Raw genomic sequence first — 26,983 nt, 5'->3', positions numbered from 1 at the left:
GTCTTCTTTCTTCTTCTTTCATTTTTGTAGTTGAGAGGATGTATTACATGAAGATGTGTAATTACATGTAATGCGAGTTGCACATGCACTTGCACATAACCCTATATTTTCTCTTTTAATTAGACTAGGTCAAAGTTGGTTGAGTTGCTCCTACTTTTTCCTCCACCTTTTTCTCAACTCCTGTGCCTATATAAAGGAGTGCCCCCTCATTGTAAATATCATCTTTTGTTGTATGCAAGAAAGCTCTTCCACATTTGTGCAAGCATAACTTTGATTGTGTAGTACAAATTTGGGAGAAAAGTGAATAAAAGAAGCAATTGAATTCAAAGCTTCGTCTAGAAGCAATTGTGATAGTGCAAATTAGAAGCTTTGACTATAATTTGTGCCTATTGTCTTGATTCATGTTATTATTGTGTGTTCAATAAAAAAGCATAGTGATTTAAGAAGCAATCGGAGCCAAAGCTTTAACTGGGAGCTGTTGTGGAAATATATAGCTAGAAGCTTTGTCTGTAGCTTATACTTCTTTCTTAATTCGCAAAATAGTTAGATTATTCCAACTTTTAGGAGTCTTTGTGCCCTAATTGTAAAGTTTTCCCATATAGAAGTACAACCAGACTTAGAGACAAACTGGCACATTTTCAGCTAGCCTTTGAGTTAGTGAAGGTTTATTGGTATCACTGTTTCCAACTCTTGATAGAAGCGTAGTTAGAAATTCACCCTGCCCATTACTCGCTCCGCGAGTAAGTGCATTCTTTCTTGAAAGATAAGAAGAAAGGATATTGGCAACACCCATTTTATAAAATCTCTCGACTTCTTGCTTACCTTGAGTTGATCCAAGGAACAGTGAGAAGGAGCCCTCCCTTTAAGGTAGGAGAGACTTTGTCTCATATGTTGTGGCCAGTCATCCTATTTTGACTAGAAATTTATCCAAAATTGTCGGTTGCAAAATATCCACCCAACACATACATAACTACATATATATATGTATATATATATACATATGTATACATATACATATATATTTATATATACATATGTATACAAATACATATATATATATATATACATATGTATACATATACATATGTATACATATACATATATATACATATATATATATATATATATATATATATATATATATATATCAAGTTTCCCAGGTTCGGACCCAATGCTGAATCAGCAAGGGTAACTCAACTAGTGAGCCAGCTTAGACTCAGCCATGTCTTGGCAAAGCGACAAACCCTTTGAAATTTAGCAACCTTAAAAGGGCGCATTTTCCTTTAGCCACTGTGACCCGGCGAGCAAGGGTCACAAGTTTCCTAGACCCAATAGGGATGACCCGGGATTCTCGCAAGACTTGTGGCGAGTCTGAATTCTTTGATATGTATAGTATCCTCAACTCTTTAGAAATAGCATTCCAATATCCATCAGACATACACGTCACTTGTATCGATTCTGGTCTCCACCTCTCACTAACAATATTAATATGTTACAGCCTATAGGAAAAGAGAACACATTACCATCCACCGGATGAAGAGTATGATTTTGGAACCAAAGAGAAATAAGCCCAATTTCACTTAGTAGCACACTATAGTTTAGATACTTCATCCATATATTTTAAGGAACTACTTAAGGCAGTCTGGGCTTAAGTCCTCCAAAAAGCAACTGGAAAGATTGCTGCCCCACACACCAGCAGCAAAATTTACAGGAATCCCTCACTGCACACATTTGTCTTTGAAATGATAAGTAAAAGAGTTGTCAGGGTATACCTAAAAGGTGCGGGATAGGAAGAAATTTAGCAGTATAGATATGTTGACTGAAGAAATATGAAGCCAAATTGCATTTGGCAAGAGCTTTTCCTTTAATTGCTTATGTTTGGCTTTGCGAGAGATTTAATAATGATAATGTATAATAAAAGGCAAGGTTGCATGGGTACGGGGGTACTTGGTTATGGGTACGGGTACAGGTACAGTTATCTTTCAAAACAGGGAAAGGGGGTATGTGGTTGCCTAAAAAAATTTTAAATATAAATTTGATATTTTATAGAAAATCTGAAAATATGATTCACGAGTCAAAATATATATGCTGAATGTTAAAAGTGTTGATGCATAACAAAGAAGGCAAACTTTATATATGAACAAGAAGATCATAAAACATATAACGACATAATGCAAATGATAAACTTCCAGTTCTAACTTGAACAGTGAAAATCAAAAAACGTTTAATAGTTTGCTGATACTCAATATTGTATCAAAGATTCTAATTTCTAACTGATTATATATCGAATTAAGCTTGATAAACAGCAAGCTGATATGCAAATGTAAAACTGAAAACAATATGAGACATTTTAATCTGCATGGCAATTTTTTAACGTTTTGCAAGGGGGGTGGAATTTGTGAGCTGATGTGGCATTTCTGGCTGCAGGGTACGTACTCAGGCAAGTACCCAGTATGGGATAGGCCTACTAGTACCTGGTACACATTCCAGGAGTCTGGATATGCGTACGTGTGCAATCTTGATAAAAGAGTGTGGGATAGGAAAACATTTAGCAGTACAGAGATAGTGATTAAAGAAATATGAAGCCAAATTGCATTAATTGGCAAGAGCTTTTTCTTTAATTGCTTATGATTCCGTTTGCAATAGACTTATATGATGATAATTAATAGCCATCATAGGCAGTATAGTTGAATCTATGAAAAGATTGGACAAGATAACACAGTCCCATTTTAATTAGTAATAGGAGTGATTAGAGTAAATATCTAAATAAACTATGCTTGGGGACCTGTTTATTCCTAAGATTCTTCAACAGACTCATGAAATACAAGGAAGGCAACTCAGCATTGGAAATGAAAAACTGCATTGGAACTCCGTAGCTCTGATGCATTTAACATCTTCAAATTCCCTCCTTCATGCAATATGACAATGAATTGTGTAACAATAGAAGAAACTAATCCATTATCAATGCACTATTTCATGGAATCAATTGCTGCCTTTTTTCTTCTGGACTGTCAATAAAATTAAAGACTAACAATAACCACAATATCAGCAACCTTATGCATACCTTCAAAAGTGGACGGAGGAAAAAACTCCCAGGAAACAGATTCTCAAAGTTGAATGCTCCACCCGGAGCAGATACAGAATTGTTTCGGTAACCATCGTCACCACTAAGTGATAAAAGAACAGATGGCAGTGATTCTTCTGCACCTTCTCCAGCAAAGATATGAACCACAATTTCACTGAGCTTCTGACAAGAGAATGAATATCCTCCAAGTGTTTTTAGATGATATCCCTCCTGTAAATAGAAAACCAAAGATTTAGAACTCAAATTTAAATAAGAAAAGTAAATATAAGCACAAATCATTCTTCGTGTTCTAAGTCCCTGCAATTACAACATGTGAAACTATTTTCTAGTCTTTTATAATAATATTTTGACTACACCGCATCCTACAGTTAAGAAAATGTGTTGAACATATGACCAATTGCTTCCCAAAAACAAGACCCTTGCAAAAAGAAGAAAAAGGTGATTCAAATATCAGATGCTGCTCCAGCTAAAGTAGTATTCTCCCTTGTTAGATATTATGCAATATCATTAGAGACAATACAGACAGACTTCACAACAAAATGCCAAGAATGGCCCAGAGAATCACCAAAACTGGAAGCATTTTGGTAAAGTTTCAATTTCAAAACTCAAAATGAGATATTATGCTAGCTTTCCAGCTTCCCTAAATAACCTTTTACAACTTAAAATCAGTATTATCAATCATCCATTAACAAACTTATAATTACTTTTCATTTGAAAGATACTAAATTACTTCCCTAAAAAATACTAGAAGTTGACATTAAAATAAAAATTTTTAAAAAAACTAAATTTGAAAAAGGTATTTTCAGTAAAATCCTCAAAATTTGTCACCAAAATACTGCCCAAAAAGTTTTCATTTTCTTGCCATCGCAAAGCTGGTAATTTGCGAGGTCATACCAAATTTTTTAATTTGCAAAAGTGATAAAAATTTGCTGCCAACTTGTACCCCAACGCGTTAACAAGGGCTTTAAAACAGACGCTAACTTCTAATATAGCTTATCAGTTCATTACCAGATCAAATGTGAAACATTTCAATTAATTCCACTCTACTCTTAATGCATATTGATATGAGTTTATTGATTCCAATTGCAGAAGCAGACATTACAATAAAATAACATCGAGATTCGAAACATACATACTGTGTCAGTATATCATTATCTCCTAAAAAACTAAATTCAAGATAATTATAGCACAAATGTTTTCAAGGAAACTATGTCAACCATGTGCAAGACAAAAGAGATGCAACATGTTGATCATAATTCAAATAAATGAAATTTATAAGCTTCTTATTTTCTAGAGAAACAAATTTACAGCATCTGATTTCAGGTTTACTATAACAGATATTAGACCTGATCAGAAGTGGAATCTTCCATAACTGATTAAAGGATATATTTTATTCAACATGCATTGAAAGAAACAAATTATTGTATATTAATCATACTGCACTGATTCATATGATGATATCACTTTATGGTCTTTGTTCATGACCTGTACAAGATGTTTTGCAGTGCAACGTTTGACTTTTACTTTTTATATAGTCCAGATCAATAATTAATAGGCAAATATAATGCACAAAATACAGATCTTTAAAAAATTGTATGAAAACAACCCTCACTCAACAGGAAAGACTAGAGTCCAGATGCTAACACTTATAACACTTATATTCCTATCCATAAATGACCAACCTTGGAAGCCTCAACATAGTAGCCCGTGTCATCATACAAAGGACCGCCACTAAACAAACCATCCGATCCTGTTGAAGTTGAAAGAGCTAAGTCTCCTTTTTTAAGAGGGGCATTGCTGCTGTCGCTTTGAGCAATTATTCTAATATCAACACCATGAAGAGCTGGCAAAACTGATCCTTCAACATAGTGTCCTAAACGGCCCACAAATGGACGAATGGGGCGTTGGCAACCATCAGTTTTAACGTCAACCTAAAAAAAACATGAATCATAATTTAGTTGATACTATTCTGATAAAGATCGAACCAAATAATAAAATACCAATTTCTAGGCATACTTACATGATGCTCCCTTGGATAAAACAGAATATTTTTCAAACTGCTCTGGTCACTGACATTCCTGCCAAAACAAAATAAGGTACACTTAAAGAGAATGAGAACTTAGGCAAGCAATGGAAGCATTATAACTGATAATTTGTAATATCGCAATAACAATACGGTAGAAAGACAACCATGATCGAAGACATAATGGAACCAGTAAAAAACATTTGATGAAGATTACTATTCCTGTCAAAAATTTATTAAAACAAACAGATCGAGAATGTATATGCAACATCCTCGCGAGAGAAAAATCACATTTAACAAAGAACAGAATTGTAAACCTGGTAGCTACCATTGAAGCAAGGAAGACAATAAAGATACAACATTTTATGTAGTTTAATAGGAACTAAAGAATCAAGATATGTACCAAAACTATATATATATATATAATTTGTGTATACAGAAGTAATTTATGGTTTACTTATTAGCACAGCACAAGTTACAACTGGAAAGAAGAAAGCAAACTAGTATCTGCAACTCAGACATTAGGAATAATCTACATGCAAAGTAGTTGTGACATGCAGAAAATGAATGAGTGCATCTGAAGTATCTTTAACCAATTCAGTAAATGTGCAAATAAAAAATATGGCAAAATGATAATATAAATTTTGTAAAATCATAAATGCTATAAATCAAATTAATTTAATTTAATTTAAAGATTAAAAAAGTAAATTGATGAATTTAAGCAGACAGACATAAGCGCTACGTTTCATACAACCATATTAAAATGCCCCTATAGTGGTTCATAAAACAATAAACTCCGCAATATCTCGCCATCATATGTTTACGATCAGTGTTTGTTGATCCATAAACAGGCTATATCCAATGATATGCAAATGCATTAAAAGAAAATTACATTCGCATATTTTTATTAATTTATAGCAGCAAAATTAGTCAAAAAATGTTATAAACAAGGTGGGGCCTGCCACCCTCTTTGGACATATTTGTCCAAAATGCCTACATCTAGGCAAGAAAACACCCAATCACATATACCCTATGCTCCTCCAGTTTCCGGGACCAGGATGATAGCTGACAGTGGGAAGTGCTTGCCAGTGCGGGGATAAATTTTTGCCATTTTTAAGGTACAATAGTGAACAGCTTTTGAGTTTATAAGGAAATTTATAGAACATAAGGGAATTTCAATTATTCATATGTAACATTGATATAGCAATCTTCATAGACATTATAGAGCATTTGTAAGCATGGGTTATTCAATGGGAATTTTGTGTGTGTGTGTGTGCGCATTTGTAAGCATGGGTTATTCAATGGGAATTTTGAGTGTGAGTGTGTGTGTGTTTGTGTGTGAGTGTGAGTGTGAGTGTGAGTGTGTGTGTGTGTGTGCGCGCACATTTGTAAGCATGGGTTATTCAATGGGAATTTTGAGTGTGTGTGTGTGTACTTTCAAGATTGCATATTTTGTTGTCAAGTACATTACCAAGGAATAGTTATGTAAAAAGATAACTGGTTTTGTTCTAGTTTGACCTTAGATGGTATTGTTCTATGAGTTAGTATTGCAGATACATTTTTGGATAGTGAAAATGGCATTTCCTACCAACTATGACTCATTCAATGATTTGCTGACTATAGCATGCAAACTTTTTCTATGGCACTCCTTGTATGCTAAACAAGTTCTCCAATGTATGAAATAGGAGAATCTTAATTGTGATTTTGATGGTGAAGATGTAGAGATTTACTACAGAAGATATGTATTTTGTAGATTTTGTTATTACTCTAATACTTGGTTATACTTATAGGTTGATGATAGTTTAGGGGCAATCACCCCAATAGGTTGAGGAGCAGCCCAAATCAACACCTTCGAAACCACACAACTCCTCATGAAAAACACCATTTTCATAAAGTGGAGATGTTTTAAAATAATCAAGCATTGAAAAGCTGTAATTTTTTTCTAAAACATAACTGAAATAACCATTAAGTATGGTAGGGGAACAAAAGCTGTCCCTAAGACAGACGGGGGGGAATCCAGTCATCCCAAAGACAAATGGGGGATGTCAAGTCATTCCCTAGCTATCCTAGTGGGATCTAGGTGTCACCTAGTGTAATCTACAATTTTTTGAGCCCTGAATGCTCCCAAAATTTGACACAGAAAAGGGGCAGTGAGGGGATATTTCCTAGTAGTACTCAAAACGTCACCCTATACAGGACGAGGTCGAAAAGACAGGGAACACATTAGTGTGGAGCATTGCACATACATGCTACTATACACTACTTTCAATAGCTTTTAGACTACACTACCCGAATATGAACAAACTAGTAGATCCCTAACCAACTAAAAGGAAGGCAATACATTAATAAAAAAATTGAAAAATTTTATGATTGGTACTATCCACAATTGGCACATACCGTCGAGCATGATAAGCCTGACATTTGCCTATAATAGCAGCCCAAAATAGCTAAACATACCAGCATGGCAAGGAGGCAAGCATCAATATGATCAGAAAAACACTCAATTCATTAATAGAAAATTTGTTATGGTACATTAGAGCAAGGTTAAAGCTCACAAAAGAATGGGAAAAGGGACCACATAAATTGAATCCAGCGGCACAAACATTGAGTTAATTGTCAAATTAGGTAAAACACTACATTATATTAGAGTTGCCAAACTAAAACTAGCTTCTAGCACAGAGTAGTCCATACTAGTGCCTACTGGAAGTCCGAGTTTGGGAGGGACTTGAGGGCATATGTTGAAATGCACAACCCACAAAGTTGAGGTATGACATGGAAGACGGAAGAAAATAGGTGGCATGCCCATGCAATTCGTGGTGTCCAATGGGACAAGTGCATTAAAAGGTAGACTCGATGGAGCAATTGATGAGAATAGGGAAAGATTAGGTATCAAGGTAGAGAACAAGACAACAACTAGGCCTAGGAGTATGGGAAGGTTGAAGAGAAAGGGCCAAATCACGAGCTGGCTTTGCAACTAGAGATTGGTGCTAAACTTCAAAGTCCACTTGAAGGTCCAAGCTCCAAAGAAAAAAGAGTGAAGGATGAGGGAATTGAGAGAATAGAAACAAGCCAAGGGAGAGGAAACTGACACAGGTCAAACAGAAATCAAAACCTATGCCTAAATTTAGAGGTGCAAGGTTCCATTGGGGATCAATGGTTCCTATGGATGCAAAAGATGTGAGGACCTAGTAAAGGGGAGATGATGGGAATTAAGAAGAAAGGGACAACCGGTTCATAGAACTATGTTTTAATGTCCCAAGAATCACATTTAATGGAAGGACAATCGGAAGCCCGCTTGAACCCTAACATAGATATGTCTCTAATCAAGCTCACAGGAAAGAATGTCTTGTAGAATATTGGTGTACAATTTGGAACAAATGTGCGACCAAGATGGTCCTGTAATTGTTGGGATTTGTAGTTGCCCTACCCTTATGAATCGAATGACTGATGCATTGTGACCAAGAGGGTGGAACCCTATGCAAACAACCTTGCTAAGCAACTTTGGGAGAAAAGGAATCAAAACCATAATGCCAAGCTTGAAGAGTTTTTCTTGGAACTCTTCTTCATTCATCACCCAATTGTTCTTCATGGACAAAACTGCCTTGCTGATGTTGGAGAAGGTGAAGTGGTGGCAATGGGGGGAGTGGTGATGGTGACTGGGGACTAAATAGGGACAAGCAATTTTCACAACTTAATCACATGAGGGGAGCATGAGAATTTTAGGGCTATGTCCATTTATTACTTCTCAATTATGATATTCTTCATGGACATACAAGGTCAAGATGCACATGCATAATGGAAAACTTGAGAGAAGTTCCTCCTCTACAAAGATTCATGAGATTCTCAATCCCCATTTTTTTTACAAAGCACCTGGATTACTGTTGTGCTTGTTACCAAATTAAATTGGAGAAATGCAACCAGCAAATGTATATTCAAGAGAGATATTGAAGCAAAATTGGTTCTAGAAAAGAAGGCCAACAACTAGCAATTTATCCCCTATCATATATGCTACAATAATATTGTTGATTATTATTAACATGTATATTACAATAGTAATGATGTAAAATTATGATATAATAAGTCTTCTAATATTCTAGGAATTTTTACGATAGTGAATAAAGACCAAAAGAAATCATTGACAAATAAAAGAAAAGCGAAGAACATTTGTAATGTGCACCTAAGGACTGGGGCACAAATTAATTCGTGAGGGCTTCCAATACTAAAGCACGAGGATTAATTCTTCAAAGGATCATCCAATTCAAGTGCAAAATATGTTCCAAATTTCAAAGCTCACTCATGCCACTTTGTTATTTGTAGAAGCAATCACAGCTAACAATTGGCAAATCCTAGTGTTCTATTTCCAATTAGTGGAATAGAACCTATTTTTGGCTATTTTGTAATTTATTAATTGTTTTGACACTAGTTTTCTTTAAAAAAGCTTTGCTTTTGAATTTTCCACATGAGGCAAGTTCACTTTAAAGTGGTTTTCTCTATGTTATTTATTTGATATTGAGAAACCCCTAAAAGCTATACCTTATCAGCCTATAAATGGGTGTTTAAGCACATAAACTATTAGTATTTGTGGAGCTCACGTGATTTCATCAAGATAAAAGAAGATTGTTTTTAGTCAAACTTTGTACAGGAAAAATTTATTTGTCTAAATTGTAGATTTGAATGCATTGTCCGATCAGTTGTCCCTGAAAATCTTGTTCCAAAGGAATATTAGTTTCCAATATAGCTAGTAGGAACATGTGTTCTTTTGTACTCAAATTATTTGTTCTCTTTGATATCTTAACATATCATCACTAGGGAGTGATTGTTAGCAATCCAAGGGGGCAAAAAAAAAGTCCTTTTTGGATGTAAAACTCTCCCCTAAGGGTCCGTTTGGTTGCAAGAACTGCTGAATGCGACATTTGTTAATGCTGGAATAAGCCCACTTCTAGAATTCGCGCATTCTTAAAATAACTTATGGAATTCATTTGGACCTGTTTGGTTGAACTGGAAGAGGAGTCCAAAGATGCATCTTCTATGTTTGGTTGCAAGAATTGAAATTGGAATTGGAATAAGTTTTTTTTTAATCTTAATAATTTGAGCATCAAACAACATTAACGAGTCTTTTTGGAGTTAGGCTTGCTCGATACATTTGAAAAATATCTATCTGAACTCCCGACTATGGCTCTGTTGCTGCTTGTCTCACCACATTTCACCAAACAATAACTGCCCTCCAATAATTTGGCTTATGCAACTAGGATCGGACTCGAAGAGATATAAAATTTGGTTTTAAAACAATGGAATAGGAATAGGCTATTCATATTCCACCTTTTAAGTAGGAATTCCCCTATGCTCATCTTGAGCTAAAATTAGAATTAATAAATTCTAATTCTACTTTTCATGCTTACAACCAAACGCTGAATTTCTGAATTCTAGCAATCAGATTTTCCTATTCCCATTGTATTCTGACTACCAAACAGGCCCTAATGGAATCTTGTATTATATGCATAATTATTAGTTTTGTCTATAGTTTAAATTTAGTGTTTGTTTCAGGTTTAGTTAGCTCTCCAGAATCTTCCACTTACTATTCAATAACTATATGGGCTATTTAGCTTTGTGTTCTCTCATACGATGAAAATTGAATGCTAAAATGACTATAAAGCAGGTTATTTTCTCCCATTGAAAAGATTAAATTGTACAAGCACTTGACATAGTTTATGTATTACTTAAACTAGGTAGTTCACGAGTTGTGGCTGCCTGGAATCATAAAAGGGGGAGGTTATCCAAAACTGCATGTTGATGATTTATGGTTCCCCCCTGCTTCAGTGGTCATGTCATTGATTGAGAATATTCCGAAGTAATTGGTAAAATACTTGCTTGTTATTAATAGTGATCAAGAGATCAATTTATACAAGAGATTGAACGATGTTTCCTTAAGAAACAATTGTAAAGAATAGAAACATTCTATTCTAGAAACAGAGAACTAAATATTAGAAACATTCTAATATTTACAGAAAATTACAATTGATAACCATTAGATACTAAACAGAGATAATAGAAACTATCTATTATCGTAATACCCTCCCTTAATGGTTAATCTATCTAGACCACGAAGCTGTCAAAAAGCGTAGAAGGCAGATTTCGTCTACTCAAGGTGCTCCACACTGTTTGCTGTGGGCTACAAACCAGACTTCTTAGATAGGGCAGCTAAGCACTTCCGACATTCAACCTTCATGTGCCCAAACTTGTGGCAATAATTGCATTGAATGTTTTTCTTCCTAGAGCCTTTCGAATCTAGAGCAGAGGATGTATGCTAACAAGACTGATGAAACTGGCCTAATTCCTTCTGAAAGGATTTGGCAGCAAAGGCTTGCTCATGGGAGCTGGAGATGGAACTATTACCGAACTATTGTTTCCAATGATCTTGTCGAAGCAAAAGTGTGAAGAGATCAGTGAACTCTAGATCAACACCAGAAGACGTGATGTTGAGAGTCTCAATAAAATGCTCATAGGATTTTGGTAAACTTCGAAGAGTGATAACCACAATGTCCTCTTCCTCCATCTTGCAATTGATGGGAAGCAACTGATCATAGATTTCCTGAATCTTGTTCAGGTGAGCCTAGAGCTAGGTTTGCTCATCCATGATAATAGAAAAAAGAGTGTTCTTCAAGAAGAAAGCTCTACTTTTGTCAAAAGTCTCATGAAGACCTTTGAGATGTGTCCATATTTCGGCAGTTGTCTTACCGGAAGGAATCTGAGAAAGCTGATAATCAACCACGAATTATTTAAGAAGCATCACCACCTCTCAATTATTCAAATCCCATGTATCCTAATCAATACTAGGAGCATTCGGACACTTCGTAACCCCCAAAACAATTTGATCAATATTCCGATATTCAAAGATTGCTATGATCTATTGCTACCAAGTGCCATAATTTTGACCATTGAATTTGGAGTTGTGCTCGAGTGTAATGTTTGTTAAAGATGCCATGGCACGTTTTCCAATGAAAAATGTGAAAAATCTATGAAGGTACGTTCTTCTAGGCAAAAAGGAAGACCTCGAAAATTTCAAGGATGCCCCAGGAGATAGCTCAAAAAACCCATAAAAAAATGTTGTTGAGTTTTGGATCTGCTTGCTCAAAAATTGAGGCACAAAAAATCGAGGCACCCAAAAAAAATGGACAACCAAGTTGAGCTCTCAAATAACCCACCAAAATTCTATAATCAAAAAAAAATTTAAGGTAAGAAATTAGGGTTTTGAAGAAAACCGCAGTCGACAGCTATGGAGGTCGGATTTTACAAAGAAAATGGCGTCTACAGGCAAAAAGTTGGTCGTTTTTGTAGCCGGGAAAGGCTTTTATGAGCAGAGGATACAAAAATGACACAAAAAATGACTTCTAGTCACAACGTTTGGGCCAAAAAATGGCGATTATGAGACACACTGCTGTAGATGAGCAACTTCAGAAAAATGGGCTTAACAAGGCTACGGATGCCATGTTTTTGAGAGAGGAAGTCAAGGCCCAGCACCTTGCGTGCATGGAGGAACCAAGCATGATTTTTTCAGACTTTCCCAGCCCTCAACTTTCACGCAATTTTTCTACACTTTACTAGCAAAACAACCAGAATCATGATTTGCAGATTTTCCTCCAAAAAACCCAAACACAATTGAAGAAGCAAGATTAGATCACGAGCTTGAAACACAAACACATGAAATCCTAGACAATTTTCTCAATAACAGAAGCCCTACGGGTTATAGAGAAAATCTCATAAATAATTTTGAAAAATTTGAACAAATAATTTTGAAAGAAATTATAAATTTGTTGAAAAAGATTAAGTCATGGCTTCGATACCCATATTACGAAGTAATTTGTAAAATACTCGCTTGTTATTAACAGTGATCAAGAAATCAATTTATCCAAGAGACAAAACGATGTTTCCTTAAGAAACAATTGTAAAGAATAGAAACATTCTATTCTAGAAATAGAAAACTAAATATTAGAAACAATCTAATATTTACAAAAGATTACAATAGATAGTCATTAGATACTAAACAGAGATAATAGAAACTACCTATTATCGTAATAGAGAAAACTTCTTTCATGACACTTATTATGCAATGGCAAACTATTCATCAATTGATAGTGCTGTAATGGTTCTATTTTCTGCTCCCTCAGTTCCTCTCAAGATGTCCCCTCACAAGATCTTGTCTTTATCACTAGACCCATAAGAGCCTATAGTAGACCATCCCTCCAATTATTAATATTTATGGTTGAAGGGGCGTCGTTTGTCCCAATCAAGAGAACCCTTTTGAAATGGTTTCAATAGTCACTTCTAGATATCATTTTAGATATATTTGATACAATGTTTGCAAGGACCCATTAGATTAGGACACTAAAAATAGCTTGCTACTTCCCTCGAGCTTCTTCCCTTTTTGCAAAACTTGATGACCCATACTTTTATCTATATTAAAAGATTTTCCATTGCCCTTTTGTCGACGATGTCATTCTCATGGGTGACTTTAATGTCCACAATAGGGATTTGTTGGAATTAGAAGTTGGGGAGTTTGGTCTATACATGGGAATTTAAAAAATGGTGTGAGACTTTAAAGTACATATAGAAACATTTACTCAAACTACAGTCTCTGAATTCATGATAGTTATTTAGTTTCCATAACTTTTAGATGTTTACTTAATTCTCTAACAATGGGACATGAATGTGATGGATTACGTCATAAATGGCTAGGTTTCCTTTTCTCACATTCATGACTTTTTAAACTGTCCTTGCTCAACTGCTGACCATGTTTCAATCTCCTCCTTAAAAAACATTCCCATTTTCTTCACTTTCCCTCCCCTCCTACTCAAGATTCTTCCTCATTACTCATCACCAAATGATCCACTTCAACATTGGAGAGATCATCAACCACTTTACCCGCCTCTACTATTGTATGATTGAGTACTATTCTCTCCCTTTTGTTGCAACCAAGATCAAATATGTCTTTTAGTCTTTGAGAGGTGGCACTCAACACTTTCCCAATAACATTCTCCATCTCATCCCTCCTCCCTCACACCTTTCCATCTTGTTACCCATGAATCATTTCCATGATGAAGAGTGCAAATTTAAGCACCAAATACTTCCATTGGTCTCAGCTCACAATCCCTCCTCTATATTCTCCACCTAGAGAGATAATCAATGACTCGCCATTGAAGAAAAATGGGTCTCTTGCCACATATTGACTTGAACTGTTCCATGCTCTTTGCCATCATCCCAATACCTTCTAGGCACCTCCTTCAGAAAGAACTCTCTGCAGGAACTGTTCCATGCTCTTTGCCATCATCCCACACATGTGTCACGTTTTTATACAGCACCCCTAGTCAACCTAGCATTTGTGTCCCCCATCACCCTCCTTATCAATTCACTTCATGTGATATCAAGAGGGATTTTTGAATCTAAGCACCAGAAAACCTGCCAGTTTAGATAGATTCCAAGACAACTTCCTTTGGCTGAGCTTTTTAATGAGATTGTTGGTTCGGGATCTCCACTATCCTACTCATAATATATCATCCACCCAATCCATAAATCAAGGACTCACTTGGAACTAAACAATTACAGGAGTAATGATTGGGTATCCCTTTGCCTAGCTCTATACTACAATGCTGGACATGAAAATTTCTGTATACCTGACGAAAGCACTTGCACAATCACCAAATTTATTGTCAATATATTGATAATTTTATGTCTAGAGGTCAAAGACTTAAATATTTTGGGTTGAGCACGAACCAAACATAGAAAGGAACCCCACTGATGCATGCCATATCAATGATATATAGAATAAACATACTTTCTGGAAAAGTACAAAAACGAAGTTAAACATTTTTTATTATTCAAGAAATTGGAACGAATAAATGAAGTCAACAGAATGACATAAAACCATTCTACTGAAAAATTAATTTACCTGATATCTTTGGGAATAAAGACCAGTTCATCTCCAAGATTTGCCCAGTGTGTAAAATCATAAACAGCAACCTCAGCTGACCCAGTTGGACTTGAAACATGTTTCACATCATTTATTACATCAACAAATGTGCCATCCTTTTTCAATACATCCACGATAATGCTCTCGGACATCTTTTTTGAGTTGGGTAGTATGTCAGATTTTATATGAATTTGCCCACTTAGAAGATATTTTTTGCCAGTCAGATATAGAGGCTGCCAAGGAAAGACAAAAGGTGCACCATAATTTGAATGTAAACATAAAGGGATTCTTCATTGATTAATTATGGTGCAAGGCACAAATACAACATATTAGATTAATGATTCAGGTTTCTCACCTTCAGGTCTAATGTGTTAAATTCCAATGAATTTGTTCCAAAGAAAATGCATGAGTTCAAGAACTGAAGTGTGTGCAAACCAGGGGTTTCTAAGCATATCCGTTGCCATCCTTTCTGTGCATCCATAGTATGCCACATCAGAATGAAGCAATGTATGGAAGAACACTAAATCCATTTGGCACAGAAAGCATTCTAAATTTCAATGTCAGAGGGTGAAGTAGAATAAATCCTCCATAGTGAAAAATATAATACCTCAATTGGCAGATTCATGACCGCTCTATTTGGCTGTATAATAGAAGCATTAACTACATGAGTAGACTTGATAGGCAACCAGTATCCTTTCTGGACAAATGTTATACCTGCCAGATCAGCAATACCAGCTTCCACATCAATGAATTTTTCATCCCAACACCAATCATCATCTGAGTTTGCAGCCTCAAACAAAGGGCCGTGTTTTATCTGCAAACATAAATATTTAACATCAATTCAAAATAAGAGGAGAAATGTACAAAAGGAAAAAATTTAACACAATCAAAAGAAATGAGAATCACAGCCTTGGTGGGAAATTAAAATATTAATCAACTTCCAAGAAGAAAGAGAGACGAAAGATATTATCTCCAGTAAAAACAAAACAAGTTCAAAAGTGATGGTAAGGTGCTTATATTTTCTTTGCACTATTATCCCTCTTGCATATTTCTTAAGCCATCAACTTACCCACATCCCAAATTGACAAAGGGGTGGTTACATAATGGTTGGAAAGTGGTTAAGCCTCCTCATTGTATTTATATTGTCTATGAATGAATTTGTGTGTCACGCTAAGAAGTAATATAATGTTTTTTCCTCTCCAATCCTACAAGTTTGAGGGGATTCAATAAACCACACAAAGAACTCATATGTGCTGCAAGTTAAAATATCTAATCAAGATCAAAACATGCTCCAACAAATAAAAATAAACTAGTCAAGAAAGCGAGTAAGCCAAATAAGCAAAACTAACATGTGAAATACATTTGATTATGATGTTCTCTCATCAAGAATCATTATCCCTAGATATCATAGATTGGGTATACTAACAAGCAGAACATTTGGCCATTACCTCTGTATCCAGTAAATCTAATTGATTGAATCTTGGAAGGTGGATCAAATTAAAAATTTGAGCTACAAACCCCTTTAGCAGATGCAAGTAAAGAAAATCTTGAGAAGGTAACCCAAGATAATGAAATCAAATTCTAAACAATTAAAAGCTCCAGTATCTCACTCAAGAAAAACCACTGTGTAAATGTTTGTTATAGCATGAAAACATCTTATTGGCATATAAACATTATAACTTTTTCATAAGTGCTATTTTGTGGAACACAACCATATTCCTTTTTAATTCTTCAACTCATTGTGATGCTTACAATTTTTTTATACATTCAAATTGTTGAAGAGTCTAAATAATTATATACTTATGACAATTCCATTGCAATCATCATTATAAAAGTCAATTTTCAAAGTTCTGTTTGCTCTTTAGTAAGTAGAATAACAGCTGATCACTATCAGAAAACAATCTTCCTCTGCATTTGAGATAGGCAGCTCCCTCGTATGATGGGTGTATTTGTGATTTTTGTGTACTTTTCACCTGAAAGTACGAAAGGAGAAAGCATAAAACTAAATAAAACGAATAACAGAAACCCCACTGATAAAAATACATATACCAATGGGAATCCTCAGTGGATAAGTGATCGCAAGAGGATTTCAAGTAGATAAATGTAATGATGATAAAACATGAATAGCATACCTTGACATTCAAAAAGATATGCTATTTTGATATATTCATAACAAGATACCATGAAATCAATACATTTTTCCAAATAGGAAGACCATTGGATTGCTTTCTTACGCACAAGATCACTGACACAATATACAAGAAGTGACTCAAAAAGTGTAGAATATTAATTCTGTAATTCTGATAGATCATACTGGTCTGATAAGAGATCATATGGACCTGTTCTTGCATGAAATGAAGGCCTATATATAATTGTTATTAACCTAGTGGTGATCAGCATCTCCTGGAGGCATTATTGTTAAAGGTTAATCTTTATCATTTTAGTTAGTTTCTTCACTAACTAAAGTCCTCTCAAATAGTTGCCGATTTCAAGGAATCATTTAGAGGCCAACCTAGGGAGGAACATCTCCCTTCTAGGGACATGCCCTTTGGTTGCATATTTATATAGGGTATATTTGTGGATAAAGGACACACAAATAACATACGGTCTGCTCCTTTAGCAATTCTTCCCTATACAAGTTATTCCGGAGATAAAACAATTTTCAGAACAGCATTTAATACTATTGGTAACACTTCAAGTCTGAATTTTATAGAAGATTATCTTCCACAAGCAATACAAGCTATTATCTCAGTCTGATTTATAGCAGAATTTGCAGAAACTTTACATGGTATCAGAGCTCTGGTAGTTGAACCTAGGCTTTATAAACTGACAATCAAACTTTAAATATCTAGCAACATCCTTATATCTTCGATGGCAAGCACAATCAAACCCGGGGACAGGTTTGATGGGAAAGAACACTACGTTGCTTGGAAATTCATAATTATGATAATTCTTGAAGACAATGATGTGAAACAGTTCGTTGATAAAGCATCCAAGCAACCTGATGTTGAACCCAATAAAATAAAACTATCTAGAGTAAAGCAAATAGAAAAGCCATGCAAATCATATTAAATGGAGTGAAAAATGAAATAGTACCTATGCTAATGAAACATCAAATATCATTTAATATGATGAATGCATTATTAAATGTATATGAGGTTAACAATGCAACTAGAACCCTTGCACTAAAAAGCAACTAAATCATATACAGATAAAGAAGTTGGAATCTATGAATTCTAAATTCCTAAGGGTGGCTAGTCTAAGAGATGAACTTACAAGAATAGGGACTATAATTGAAGACAAGGAACTAACACTTATGGCTATAGATGGGTTACCAGATTCATGGGAAACATTCTCACAAGGAGTAAGTGCTAGAGACAATCTTTCTAACTTCAATAGACTTAAAAGAGATTGCCTTCAAGAAGAGTCTAGAAACCTTAAGAAAGGGGAAAAGTTGAAAACTAAAGATGAAGAACTTCATGTTCTCAACACAAATTCCTATAAAGGTAAGAAGCACCTCAAGAAGAAGGGAAATCAAAAGAATCACAAACCTAAGAATGATCTATCCAAAATAAAATGTTTCAAATGAAAAATTTGGACACTATAGATCTAATTGCCCTAAGAATACAAAACAACAAGTAAACCGTACAAACATTACTAGGAAAGAAGATAATTATGATCCTGAGAATAGTGTATTGTATTCTGCACTATCAAATCAAGTATCGAGCAAAGCATGGATAATTGATAGTGGATCACATCTCGACACATTACACGATACAAAGAAGCACTAGACTCTATATCAAAACAAGTTCATGGCTAAGTTACCATCAATGATAATTCCACTCATTCAGTCAAAGGAATTGGGAATTGCACCTTGAAACTAAAGTCAGGCACTTCTACACATCTCAAAGGAGTACTCTATGTACCAGGAATAAAAAGGAATCTAATCTCTATTACAGCACTTGAAGATGATGGACATAATGTTGCATTCATGGATGGTAAAGAATGTTAATGAATTAGCATCAGTAGAAGTAACTAGTGTTTATCTGATATAAACATTTGTATTTATGCTTTGATAAACTATTACTATTACTCACTATATATATATATATATATATTTGTGTGTGCTTGGATTAATATGTATACTCTTAACTGATGCCTATCGACAGTATGACTATATTAACATTATTGTCATATAACATTTCCACTTGTATCGGCATATTAATAATAATGAATTGGCAAATCATTAGTATCGGGTTTGTTAGTTTGTAGACCATACCACCGAAGAGGCATGTCTCTACATGGCCAAAGGCCACGAAGAGCCATGACTCTACGGTGGTTATGGCTCTCCATCCCTATATTAAAAGGGGAGCATATCATTGTGGAAGTAATCAATACACGGCATTTCATTCCCACGGATCTGCAAACAAGTTGATATTATATATTTCAATAAAAACTAACTTGCAGGAGCAACATTAGGACAATTAGCATACAGGTTATATTATCAATTATTCTCAGAGAAATAGATCTGAACAAATTCAATCAAAGGTCAGACCTATTCAAGCCATACTCTGCACCTCTGTAATACAAGTAAGATCTTCAGTTGCTTCCTAACTTATTGTAATTGTTATATCTATAAGAAGATCCATAAAACTTTACAAAGAAGAGTTCCGAGAATTGCCATGAAATCGCCGGTTTGGCGATTCGATTCAACCTAGGCAATTTTTCATGAGCCATGAATTGTTTCAGACGATTTTTTCACAGATATTGCCTGAATCGCCGATTCATGCGATTCATGGAAAAAATCACCTGAATCAACTATGAATCGATCGTGCAGTTGGGCATAAAATGGACCCAATTTTTTAATAAAACACTTCTTTTTTTTGTTTTCTTTTTAGCCTTTCCTCTTTGTTTCAACCCTAAAGGGCCTTCTAATTGTTAAGCATGAGTAGATGAGAGGAAAAGTGAAAGAGAAGAGAAAAGAAAGACCACAAGTTTCCAACCAGCAAGAAGAAAGAGCACCAAAGAGATCAGAAGTCCATCTAGGGAGGCTATAAATTGCATTGGGAACATTAAGGAGTCAATAATGTTAGTTTGTGGTGACTGATCAGGAAAGTATTGTACATACTTCATAAATTCTTTGGGGTGCCCCGAAAAAAAAATTTGAGTCGTGGCCGATGTGTGGCTGACGTTGTGGCCGACATATGGCTGACATGTTGTAACCCTAAAACGGCATAAAATACTTGTATAAAAGGGCTTAGGGTTAGGTATTTTTATTATGTTGTCATGCGAAATTGGTTCTTGCGACAGCATTGAGTTGCAAGGGATTACGGATTGTAATCAGGTTGTAATCACTGGATTGTAATAAGATTAGACTTGTTTGGTGGACGTAGCTCAGGGATTGGGTGAACCACATTAAATCTTGGTGCCTTGTGTTCTTTTCTGTGTGATCTATTATTTTTCTGTTATTGGTTATATTTGCATGTAATTGTTATTTTTTGTCCATGGTTTAATCCTAACAACTGGTATCAGAGCGAGGTTGTCTTTCAGTTATCCTCTACAAGAAAGTCTCACGGTTAAGTGGAAGTCTCATGGTTGAGTGTGAGCGATGGCAGACGAGGGTAAATTGAGGGTTGACAGGTTTAATGGGCAGAACTTCCAGTTATGGAAGATGCAAATGGAAAACTATCTTTATCAGAAGGACTTATGGAAGTCGTTAGAAGGCAAAGCCAAGAATCAAGGATCTATGTCAAATGATGAATGGGATCTTTTGGACAGAAAGGCACTTTGAAGCATTTGATTATGCCTGGCACCATCGGTGGCATTTAATATTACAAAAGCGAAGACAACAGAAGAGTTGATGAAAACCCTAGCAACACTGTATGAAAAGCCCTTCACTTCAAACAAGGTATTTCTCATGAAGCATTTATTTAATATGAAAATGGCAGAAGGTGGGTCTGTTGCAGATCATTTAAATGAGTTTAATACTATTACTAGTCAGTTATCTTCTGTGGGTATCAATTTTGATGAAAAAATTAAGGCTCTCTTGATTTTGTATTCTTTGCCTGAAAGCGGGAATGGCTTGGTAATGGCTGTGAGTAATTCTTTTCCTGGATCTAGTACCCTAAAATGTGAAGATGTGATCGGTATTGTTTCGGGTGAGGAAACTCGTAGGAAATCCTCAAGTGGATCTACATCAGGAAGTGTTTTGAATGCACAAAGCAGGGGCAGAATGACTAAGAGAGGAAGCAACTCTGGAAATCGTGGGAAATCAAGAGGAAAATCCAAGGGGAAGAGGTCTCAATCGAGAGGACCGAATGACTGCTGGTACTGTAGGAAACCAAGTCATAAAAAGAAAGATTGTTGGAATCAAAAGAAAAATGAAGGAGATAAATCAGATGGAGACAAGGAGGCAAATGTGGTAAGTAACAAATCCGAAAAGGATGCTTTGCTTCTGTCTTTAGAAAGTGTTGATGATTCATGGGTTTTAGATTCTGATTCTTCATTTCATGCTACACCTTATAGAAGTTATTTCATTGATTATGTCCAAGGGGATTTTGGGCTTGTTTACTTGGGGGATAATGAACCCTGTCAGATTGTTGGAAACGGAAACATTAAGATTAAGTTGCAGAATGAGAATCATTGGCTACTACATGAGGTAAGACATGTTCCAAGGCTGAGTAGGAATTTAATTTCAGCGAGGCAACTCAGTGATGAGGGTTGTGTAGTTACTTTTAATGATAAAAATTGGAAGGTTTCAAAAGGTTCCCTTGTAGTAGCAAAAGGTGTGAAAGTAGGCACCTTATATCTTTGTACAGGTCATATTGTTCCTTCTACTTTAATTATTTCAAAGAAAAATGAATGTTCAGAAACAATTGCTGCAGTTGAGCAGGGAGAACAAATAGCTGTTGTAGATTCTGATACAGCGTTGTGGCACAATAGACTTGGGCACATGAGTGAGAAAGGTATGAAAGTACTTCATTCAAAGAAAGTTTTACCAGGTCTGAAATGTTTTAATATGGATTTCTATGAAAGTTGTGTGTATGGAAAACAAAAGAGAGTGAGTTTTGTAAAGACTGGGAAAAAAAACAAAAAGGAGAAATTAGAACTTGTGCATACCGATGTATGGGGACCGGCTCAGGTATCTTCACTTGGAGGCTCTCATTATTATGTTACATTTATTGATGATGCAACAAGAAAGGTATGCGTTTATTTCCTTAGATAGAAATCTGATGTATTTCAAACTTTTAAGAAATGGAAATGCTTGGTTGAAAATGAGACTAGTAAGAAATTAAAATGTCTTAGATCTGATAATGATGGTGAGAATTGCAATCATGAATTTGAAGATTATTGCTCCACTAATGGTATTCGTAGACAAAAAACTGTTTCAAGGACTCCACAAGAAAATGGAGTGGTTAAATGCATGAACAGGACTATAATGGAACGTGCAAAGAACATGAGGTTGCATGCTGAGTTGCCCTTACACATGTGAGCGGAGGCTATCAATACTGTTGTATATTTGATTAATAGAGGTCCCTCTACTTCTTTGGGCTGTGGTATTCCAGAGGAAGCATGGACTGGTAGGAAGGTGAATTATTATTTTCTCAAGACCTTCGGTTGTGAAGCATTTGCTCACATAGATTCTGAAAATAGAACCAAGCTAGAAGCTAAGTCAAAGAAATGTGTATTTGTTGGATATGACATTAATAAATTTGGTTATAGGCTTTGGGATTTTGAAAATCAGAAAATTGTAAGAAGCAAGGATGTCATATTCAATGAGAAAGTGTTGTACAAAGATCTGTTGCAGCAACATGAGAAGAAAGAAGATGATTATGTAATGCTAGATGATACTCCAAAAGTTGATGTTCCAGCCATTCCTCATGATGTGCAACAACCGCAACAACAAATACCACACACACCAGTGAATGTTAGACGGTCAACAAGGCAAATTAGACCTCCACAAAGATTTTCTCCCTCTTTGTATTCTATTTTACTTACTGATGCTGGTGAACCTGAAAGTTATCATGAAGCTGTGCAGGTGGATACTAAGATTCAGTGGGAGTCTGCAATGAAAGAAGAAATGGACTCTTTGCTAAAGAATAAGACATGGGATTTATGTAAGTTGCCTGCAGGTAAAAAGAGCTTTACAGAATAAGTGGGTTTACAGGTTGAAAGAAGAGGGAGGTAAGAAAAGATTTAAAGCCAGGTTAGTTGTAAAAGGATTTGCACAGAAAAAATGAATTGATTTTGATGAGATATTTTCTCATGTTGTTAAAATGACTTTTATTCGTACTGTTTTAAGTCTAGTGGCTACTAAAGATTTGCATTTAGAGTAGTTGGATGTTAAAACAACCTTCCTTCATGGTGATTTGGACGAAGAGATATATATGATTCAACCACAAGGATTTGTGGTCAAAGGCAAGGAGAACTTAGTGTGCAAATTGAAGAAAAGTTTATATGGCTTGAAGCAAGCACCTCGGCAATGGCATCTGAAATTTCACAATTTTATGCATGAGCATGGTTACAGTTGGTGTCATTCAGATCATTGTGTCTATTTTAAGAGGTTGGATGATGATAGCTACATTATTTTATGTTTATATGTTGATGATATGCTTGTAGTTGGGTCTAACATGGATCACATTAAGGGGCTAAAAAGCCAATTAGTACATGCATTTGCTATGAAGGATTTGGGGGCAGGAAAACAAATCCTTGGTAGGAAGATTTGCAGAGATAGGAAAAACAAAACATTGACACTATCTCAGGCTGATTATGTTGAGAAGGTGTTGCAACGTTTCTCTATGGAGAATGCTAAAGTTGTCAACACACTTTTACCTAGTCATTTGAAGTTGACTAAGGAGATGTGTCCTAAAACACAGGAAAAGGAGGATAAGATGTCCAAGGTACCCTATGCTTCAACTGTAGGAAGCTTGATGTATGCTATGATATGTACTAGGCCAGATATTGCACATGCAGTGGGAGTTGTTAGCAGATATATGAGTCATCCAAGAATTGAGCATTGGAATGCAGTCAAATGGATTCTCGGATATTTGAGAGATACATCCAATAAGTGTTTACACTCTGGGGGCTCTACTACTGATTTACAAGGCTATGTTGACTCAGATTTGGCAGGGGATATTGATACCAGGCGGAGTACTACAAGTTACGTCTTTACTGTTGGTCGGGCAGCTGTGAGCTGGGTTTCTAGGTTACAGAAGATTAATGCTCTATCCACTACAGAGGCAGAGTATGTTGCTGCTACAGAGGCAGCCAAGGAGATGATATGGCTTCAGTTCGTTTTGGAAGAATTGGGACATCCTCAGAAGGATAATTATTTGTTCACAAATAGTCAAAGTGCCATTCATCTTGCAAAGAATTCAGCTCTGTATTCAAAGACCAAACACATACAGTTGTGGTACCATTTCATTCGGTCAGTTTTGGAGGATGGACAGTTAAAACTAGAGAAGATACATACAAATGACAACCCAGTAGATATGTTGACTAAGGTAGTAACAACGGAGAAGTTGAACTCCTCTTCAGCTTCGGTTGATCTTCTAGACTGAAAATGAATAACAAAACAACAGAGTCCAAGGTGGTTTGATCTAGTGGGAGCCCCATGTGGTAGCGGTATTGCTACAAGATCAATCTCCAAGTGGGAGATTGTTGTTTAGTGTGGAGTCTGATCCAGTCCCCAAGTGGGAGATTGTTAGTTTGTGGTGACTGATCAGGAAAGTACTATACATACTTCATAAAAATTTTGGGGTTCGGGCCGTGGCCAACGTGTGGCAGATGTTGTGGCCGACATGTTGTAACCCTAAAACAGTATAAAATACTTGTATAAAAGGGCTTAGGGTTAGGTATTTTTATTATGTTGTGATGCGAAATTGGTTCTTGCGGCAATATTGAGTTGTAAGGGATTACGGATTGTAATCAGGTTGTAATCACTAGATTGTAATAAGATTGGACTTGCTATTTGGTGGACGTAGCCCAGGGATTGGGTGAACCATGTTAAATCTTGGCGCCTTGTGTTCTTTTCTGTGTGATCTATTATTTTTCTGTTATTGATTTGCATGTAATTGTTATTTTCTGTCCGTGGTTTAATCCTAACAAATAGCAACACTCCTCAACTCATTTGCAAGAGGTAAGTGTTGATTTATTTATTTTGCATGTTAGTGTATTATGCATTTTTTGTTAAATTTTATTAATTTTCATTTGCGAATCTTGACTGTTTTTTAATTTTACTAGATTGCAAACTAGGGTTTGTTGTTTTGTAACTTTTGTTTATTAGTTTCAAACTTTGATGTTTTACTTGAATTATCTTATTGCAGCAGCCCTTTGCTTTCATTTTCCACAATGGGTAAAAAAGATGAATGTTGAAAATATACCAAAGAGTTTTCTAGAAGAAACAACTTTCAAACGAAATGTATGTTTTGTAAAGAAATAAATTATGGTGGTATTTATAGATTCAAATACCACATTGCTGCTATACCTGGACATGATATTACAATTTGCACTCAAAACAAGACAAATTGAATAAGAAAATGCAACTTGGAGGGTTAAGGGCATTTGGCTCCCATGCTCCTGTAGCCGCATCTGTATCTGCATCAGCTTCCGCATTTGTAGGTTATGTTGGAGAGGGTTCTTCCATGCCTCTTTTCCTCCTAGATCTAGTGCTTATGCGAGTGATAGTGCTAGTCGATCTTATACTAAAATTGGGTCCAACTCCAACCTATTGCGGCCAAGAGTGCGAAAAAATAGATTGGATAGTTACTTTATGCCTCGCACTACTCCTGGCTCACAAACCACACTTGAGGGCATGGGTTTGAACAAGGAGATTCATGATGCTGCCAAAAAAGAGATTTGCAAATTTTGGTACTTTTGCAACATTCCATTTGTTGCAGCTAGGTAATTGATTCTATTTTCTTTGCTTTCTTTAAGGTTAAACTTAAAGTAAAACTTTAATTATATCTACTTGTTTTATGATTCATTGATTAATCATAGATTCACTTTACAAGCTTACATAAAAGTTTGACATCTAAATTTCTAATCATAATCTATTTCTGATAGGGCTCCTTATTGGATAAACATTATAGATGCAGTTGCTATTTTTAGTCCGGAGTTTAAAGCCTCAAGTGAGGCTGAGTTGAGTGGATACCTCTTGGATGAAATGGTAGAGGATATGAAAGTTGAGCTTGAGGAGCACCAGAAGGAGTGGATCGAAAAGGGTTGCACCATCATGACTGATGGTTGGACAGATAGGAGGAATAAAACACTCCTCAATTTTCATGTTCCTTCTAGAGGTGATTGATCATTCTACTTTCCTACATACATAATTGTGAATCGTGATTGAATATTTCAAATTTTGATTTGTTGATTACTAATTTGTTGATGATCCATTGTAATTCATTATTTTGTAGGATATACCATGTTCCTCAAATCCATTGATGCTTCTGCTCATATAAAAGATGCCATATACTTACGTGAGGTTATTGATGAAGTCATAGTAGAGGTGGGAGAACAACATGTGGTGCAGGTGGTGACAGATAATGCAACAAGTTATGTTGGTGCAAAAAAAACTTCTAACTTTTCAAGTTTTAAAAGGAAATTTATTTGAATTTTGAATTTTTCCTAATTCTAAGTTTCCTAAGTTCTAACATGTTTGAAATTTGAATTTCTAATCAACTTAAAATTGTTGTAGGTAAACTTTTGATGGAGAGGCACCCCACCATATTTTGGTGTCCTTGTGCAGCACACTGCATTGACCTAATGTCGAAGGAAATTAGCAAGCTTGAGTGGGTCAAATCATGTGTCGAAAGGGAAAAATATATATATGCAAGTTTATTTATAATCATTCTTTCGTCCTTAGCACAATGAGCAAGTATAGAAGAGGCAAGGAGTTAGCTCGTCCAGGCAT

The 26,983-nt window shown here is 35.6% G+C and overlaps 1 protein-coding gene across 1 annotated transcript in view; it reads right to left on the bottom strand.

Annotated features, from left to right (window-relative positions):
* The window catches only part of LOC149561409 (Carbohydrate-binding-like fold), a 193,237-nt gene that overhangs the window by 36,381 nt on the left and 129,873 nt on the right, over positions 1 to 26,983 (bottom strand). The window contains exons 17-22 of the mRNA XM_089825132.1: positions 15,680 to 15,886; positions 15,428 to 15,541; positions 15,052 to 15,305; positions 5,106 to 5,163; positions 4,768 to 5,016; positions 3,065 to 3,295 (exon numbers count right to left, since the gene is read on the bottom strand). Coding sequence (XP_089681258.1) covers positions 3,065 to 3,295; positions 4,768 to 5,016; positions 5,106 to 5,163; positions 15,052 to 15,305; positions 15,428 to 15,541; positions 15,680 to 15,886 — 1,113 coding nt within the window. The remainder of the gene's footprint in view (positions 1 to 3,064; positions 3,296 to 4,767; positions 5,017 to 5,105; positions 5,164 to 15,051; positions 15,306 to 15,427; positions 15,542 to 15,679; positions 15,887 to 26,983) is intronic.

The sequence above is a fragment of the Cupressus sempervirens genome, chromosome 4 (genome assembly GCF_028749045.1).
Source record: "Cupressus sempervirens isolate cs-2001-9-10 chromosome 4, ASM2874904v1, whole genome shotgun sequence".
Classification (NCBI taxonomy): Eukaryota; Viridiplantae; Streptophyta; class Pinopsida; order Cupressales; family Cupressaceae; genus Cupressus; species Cupressus sempervirens.
Note: the sequence above shows the minus strand (reverse complement) of the source record. Positions and strands in the feature narration are given on the sequence as shown.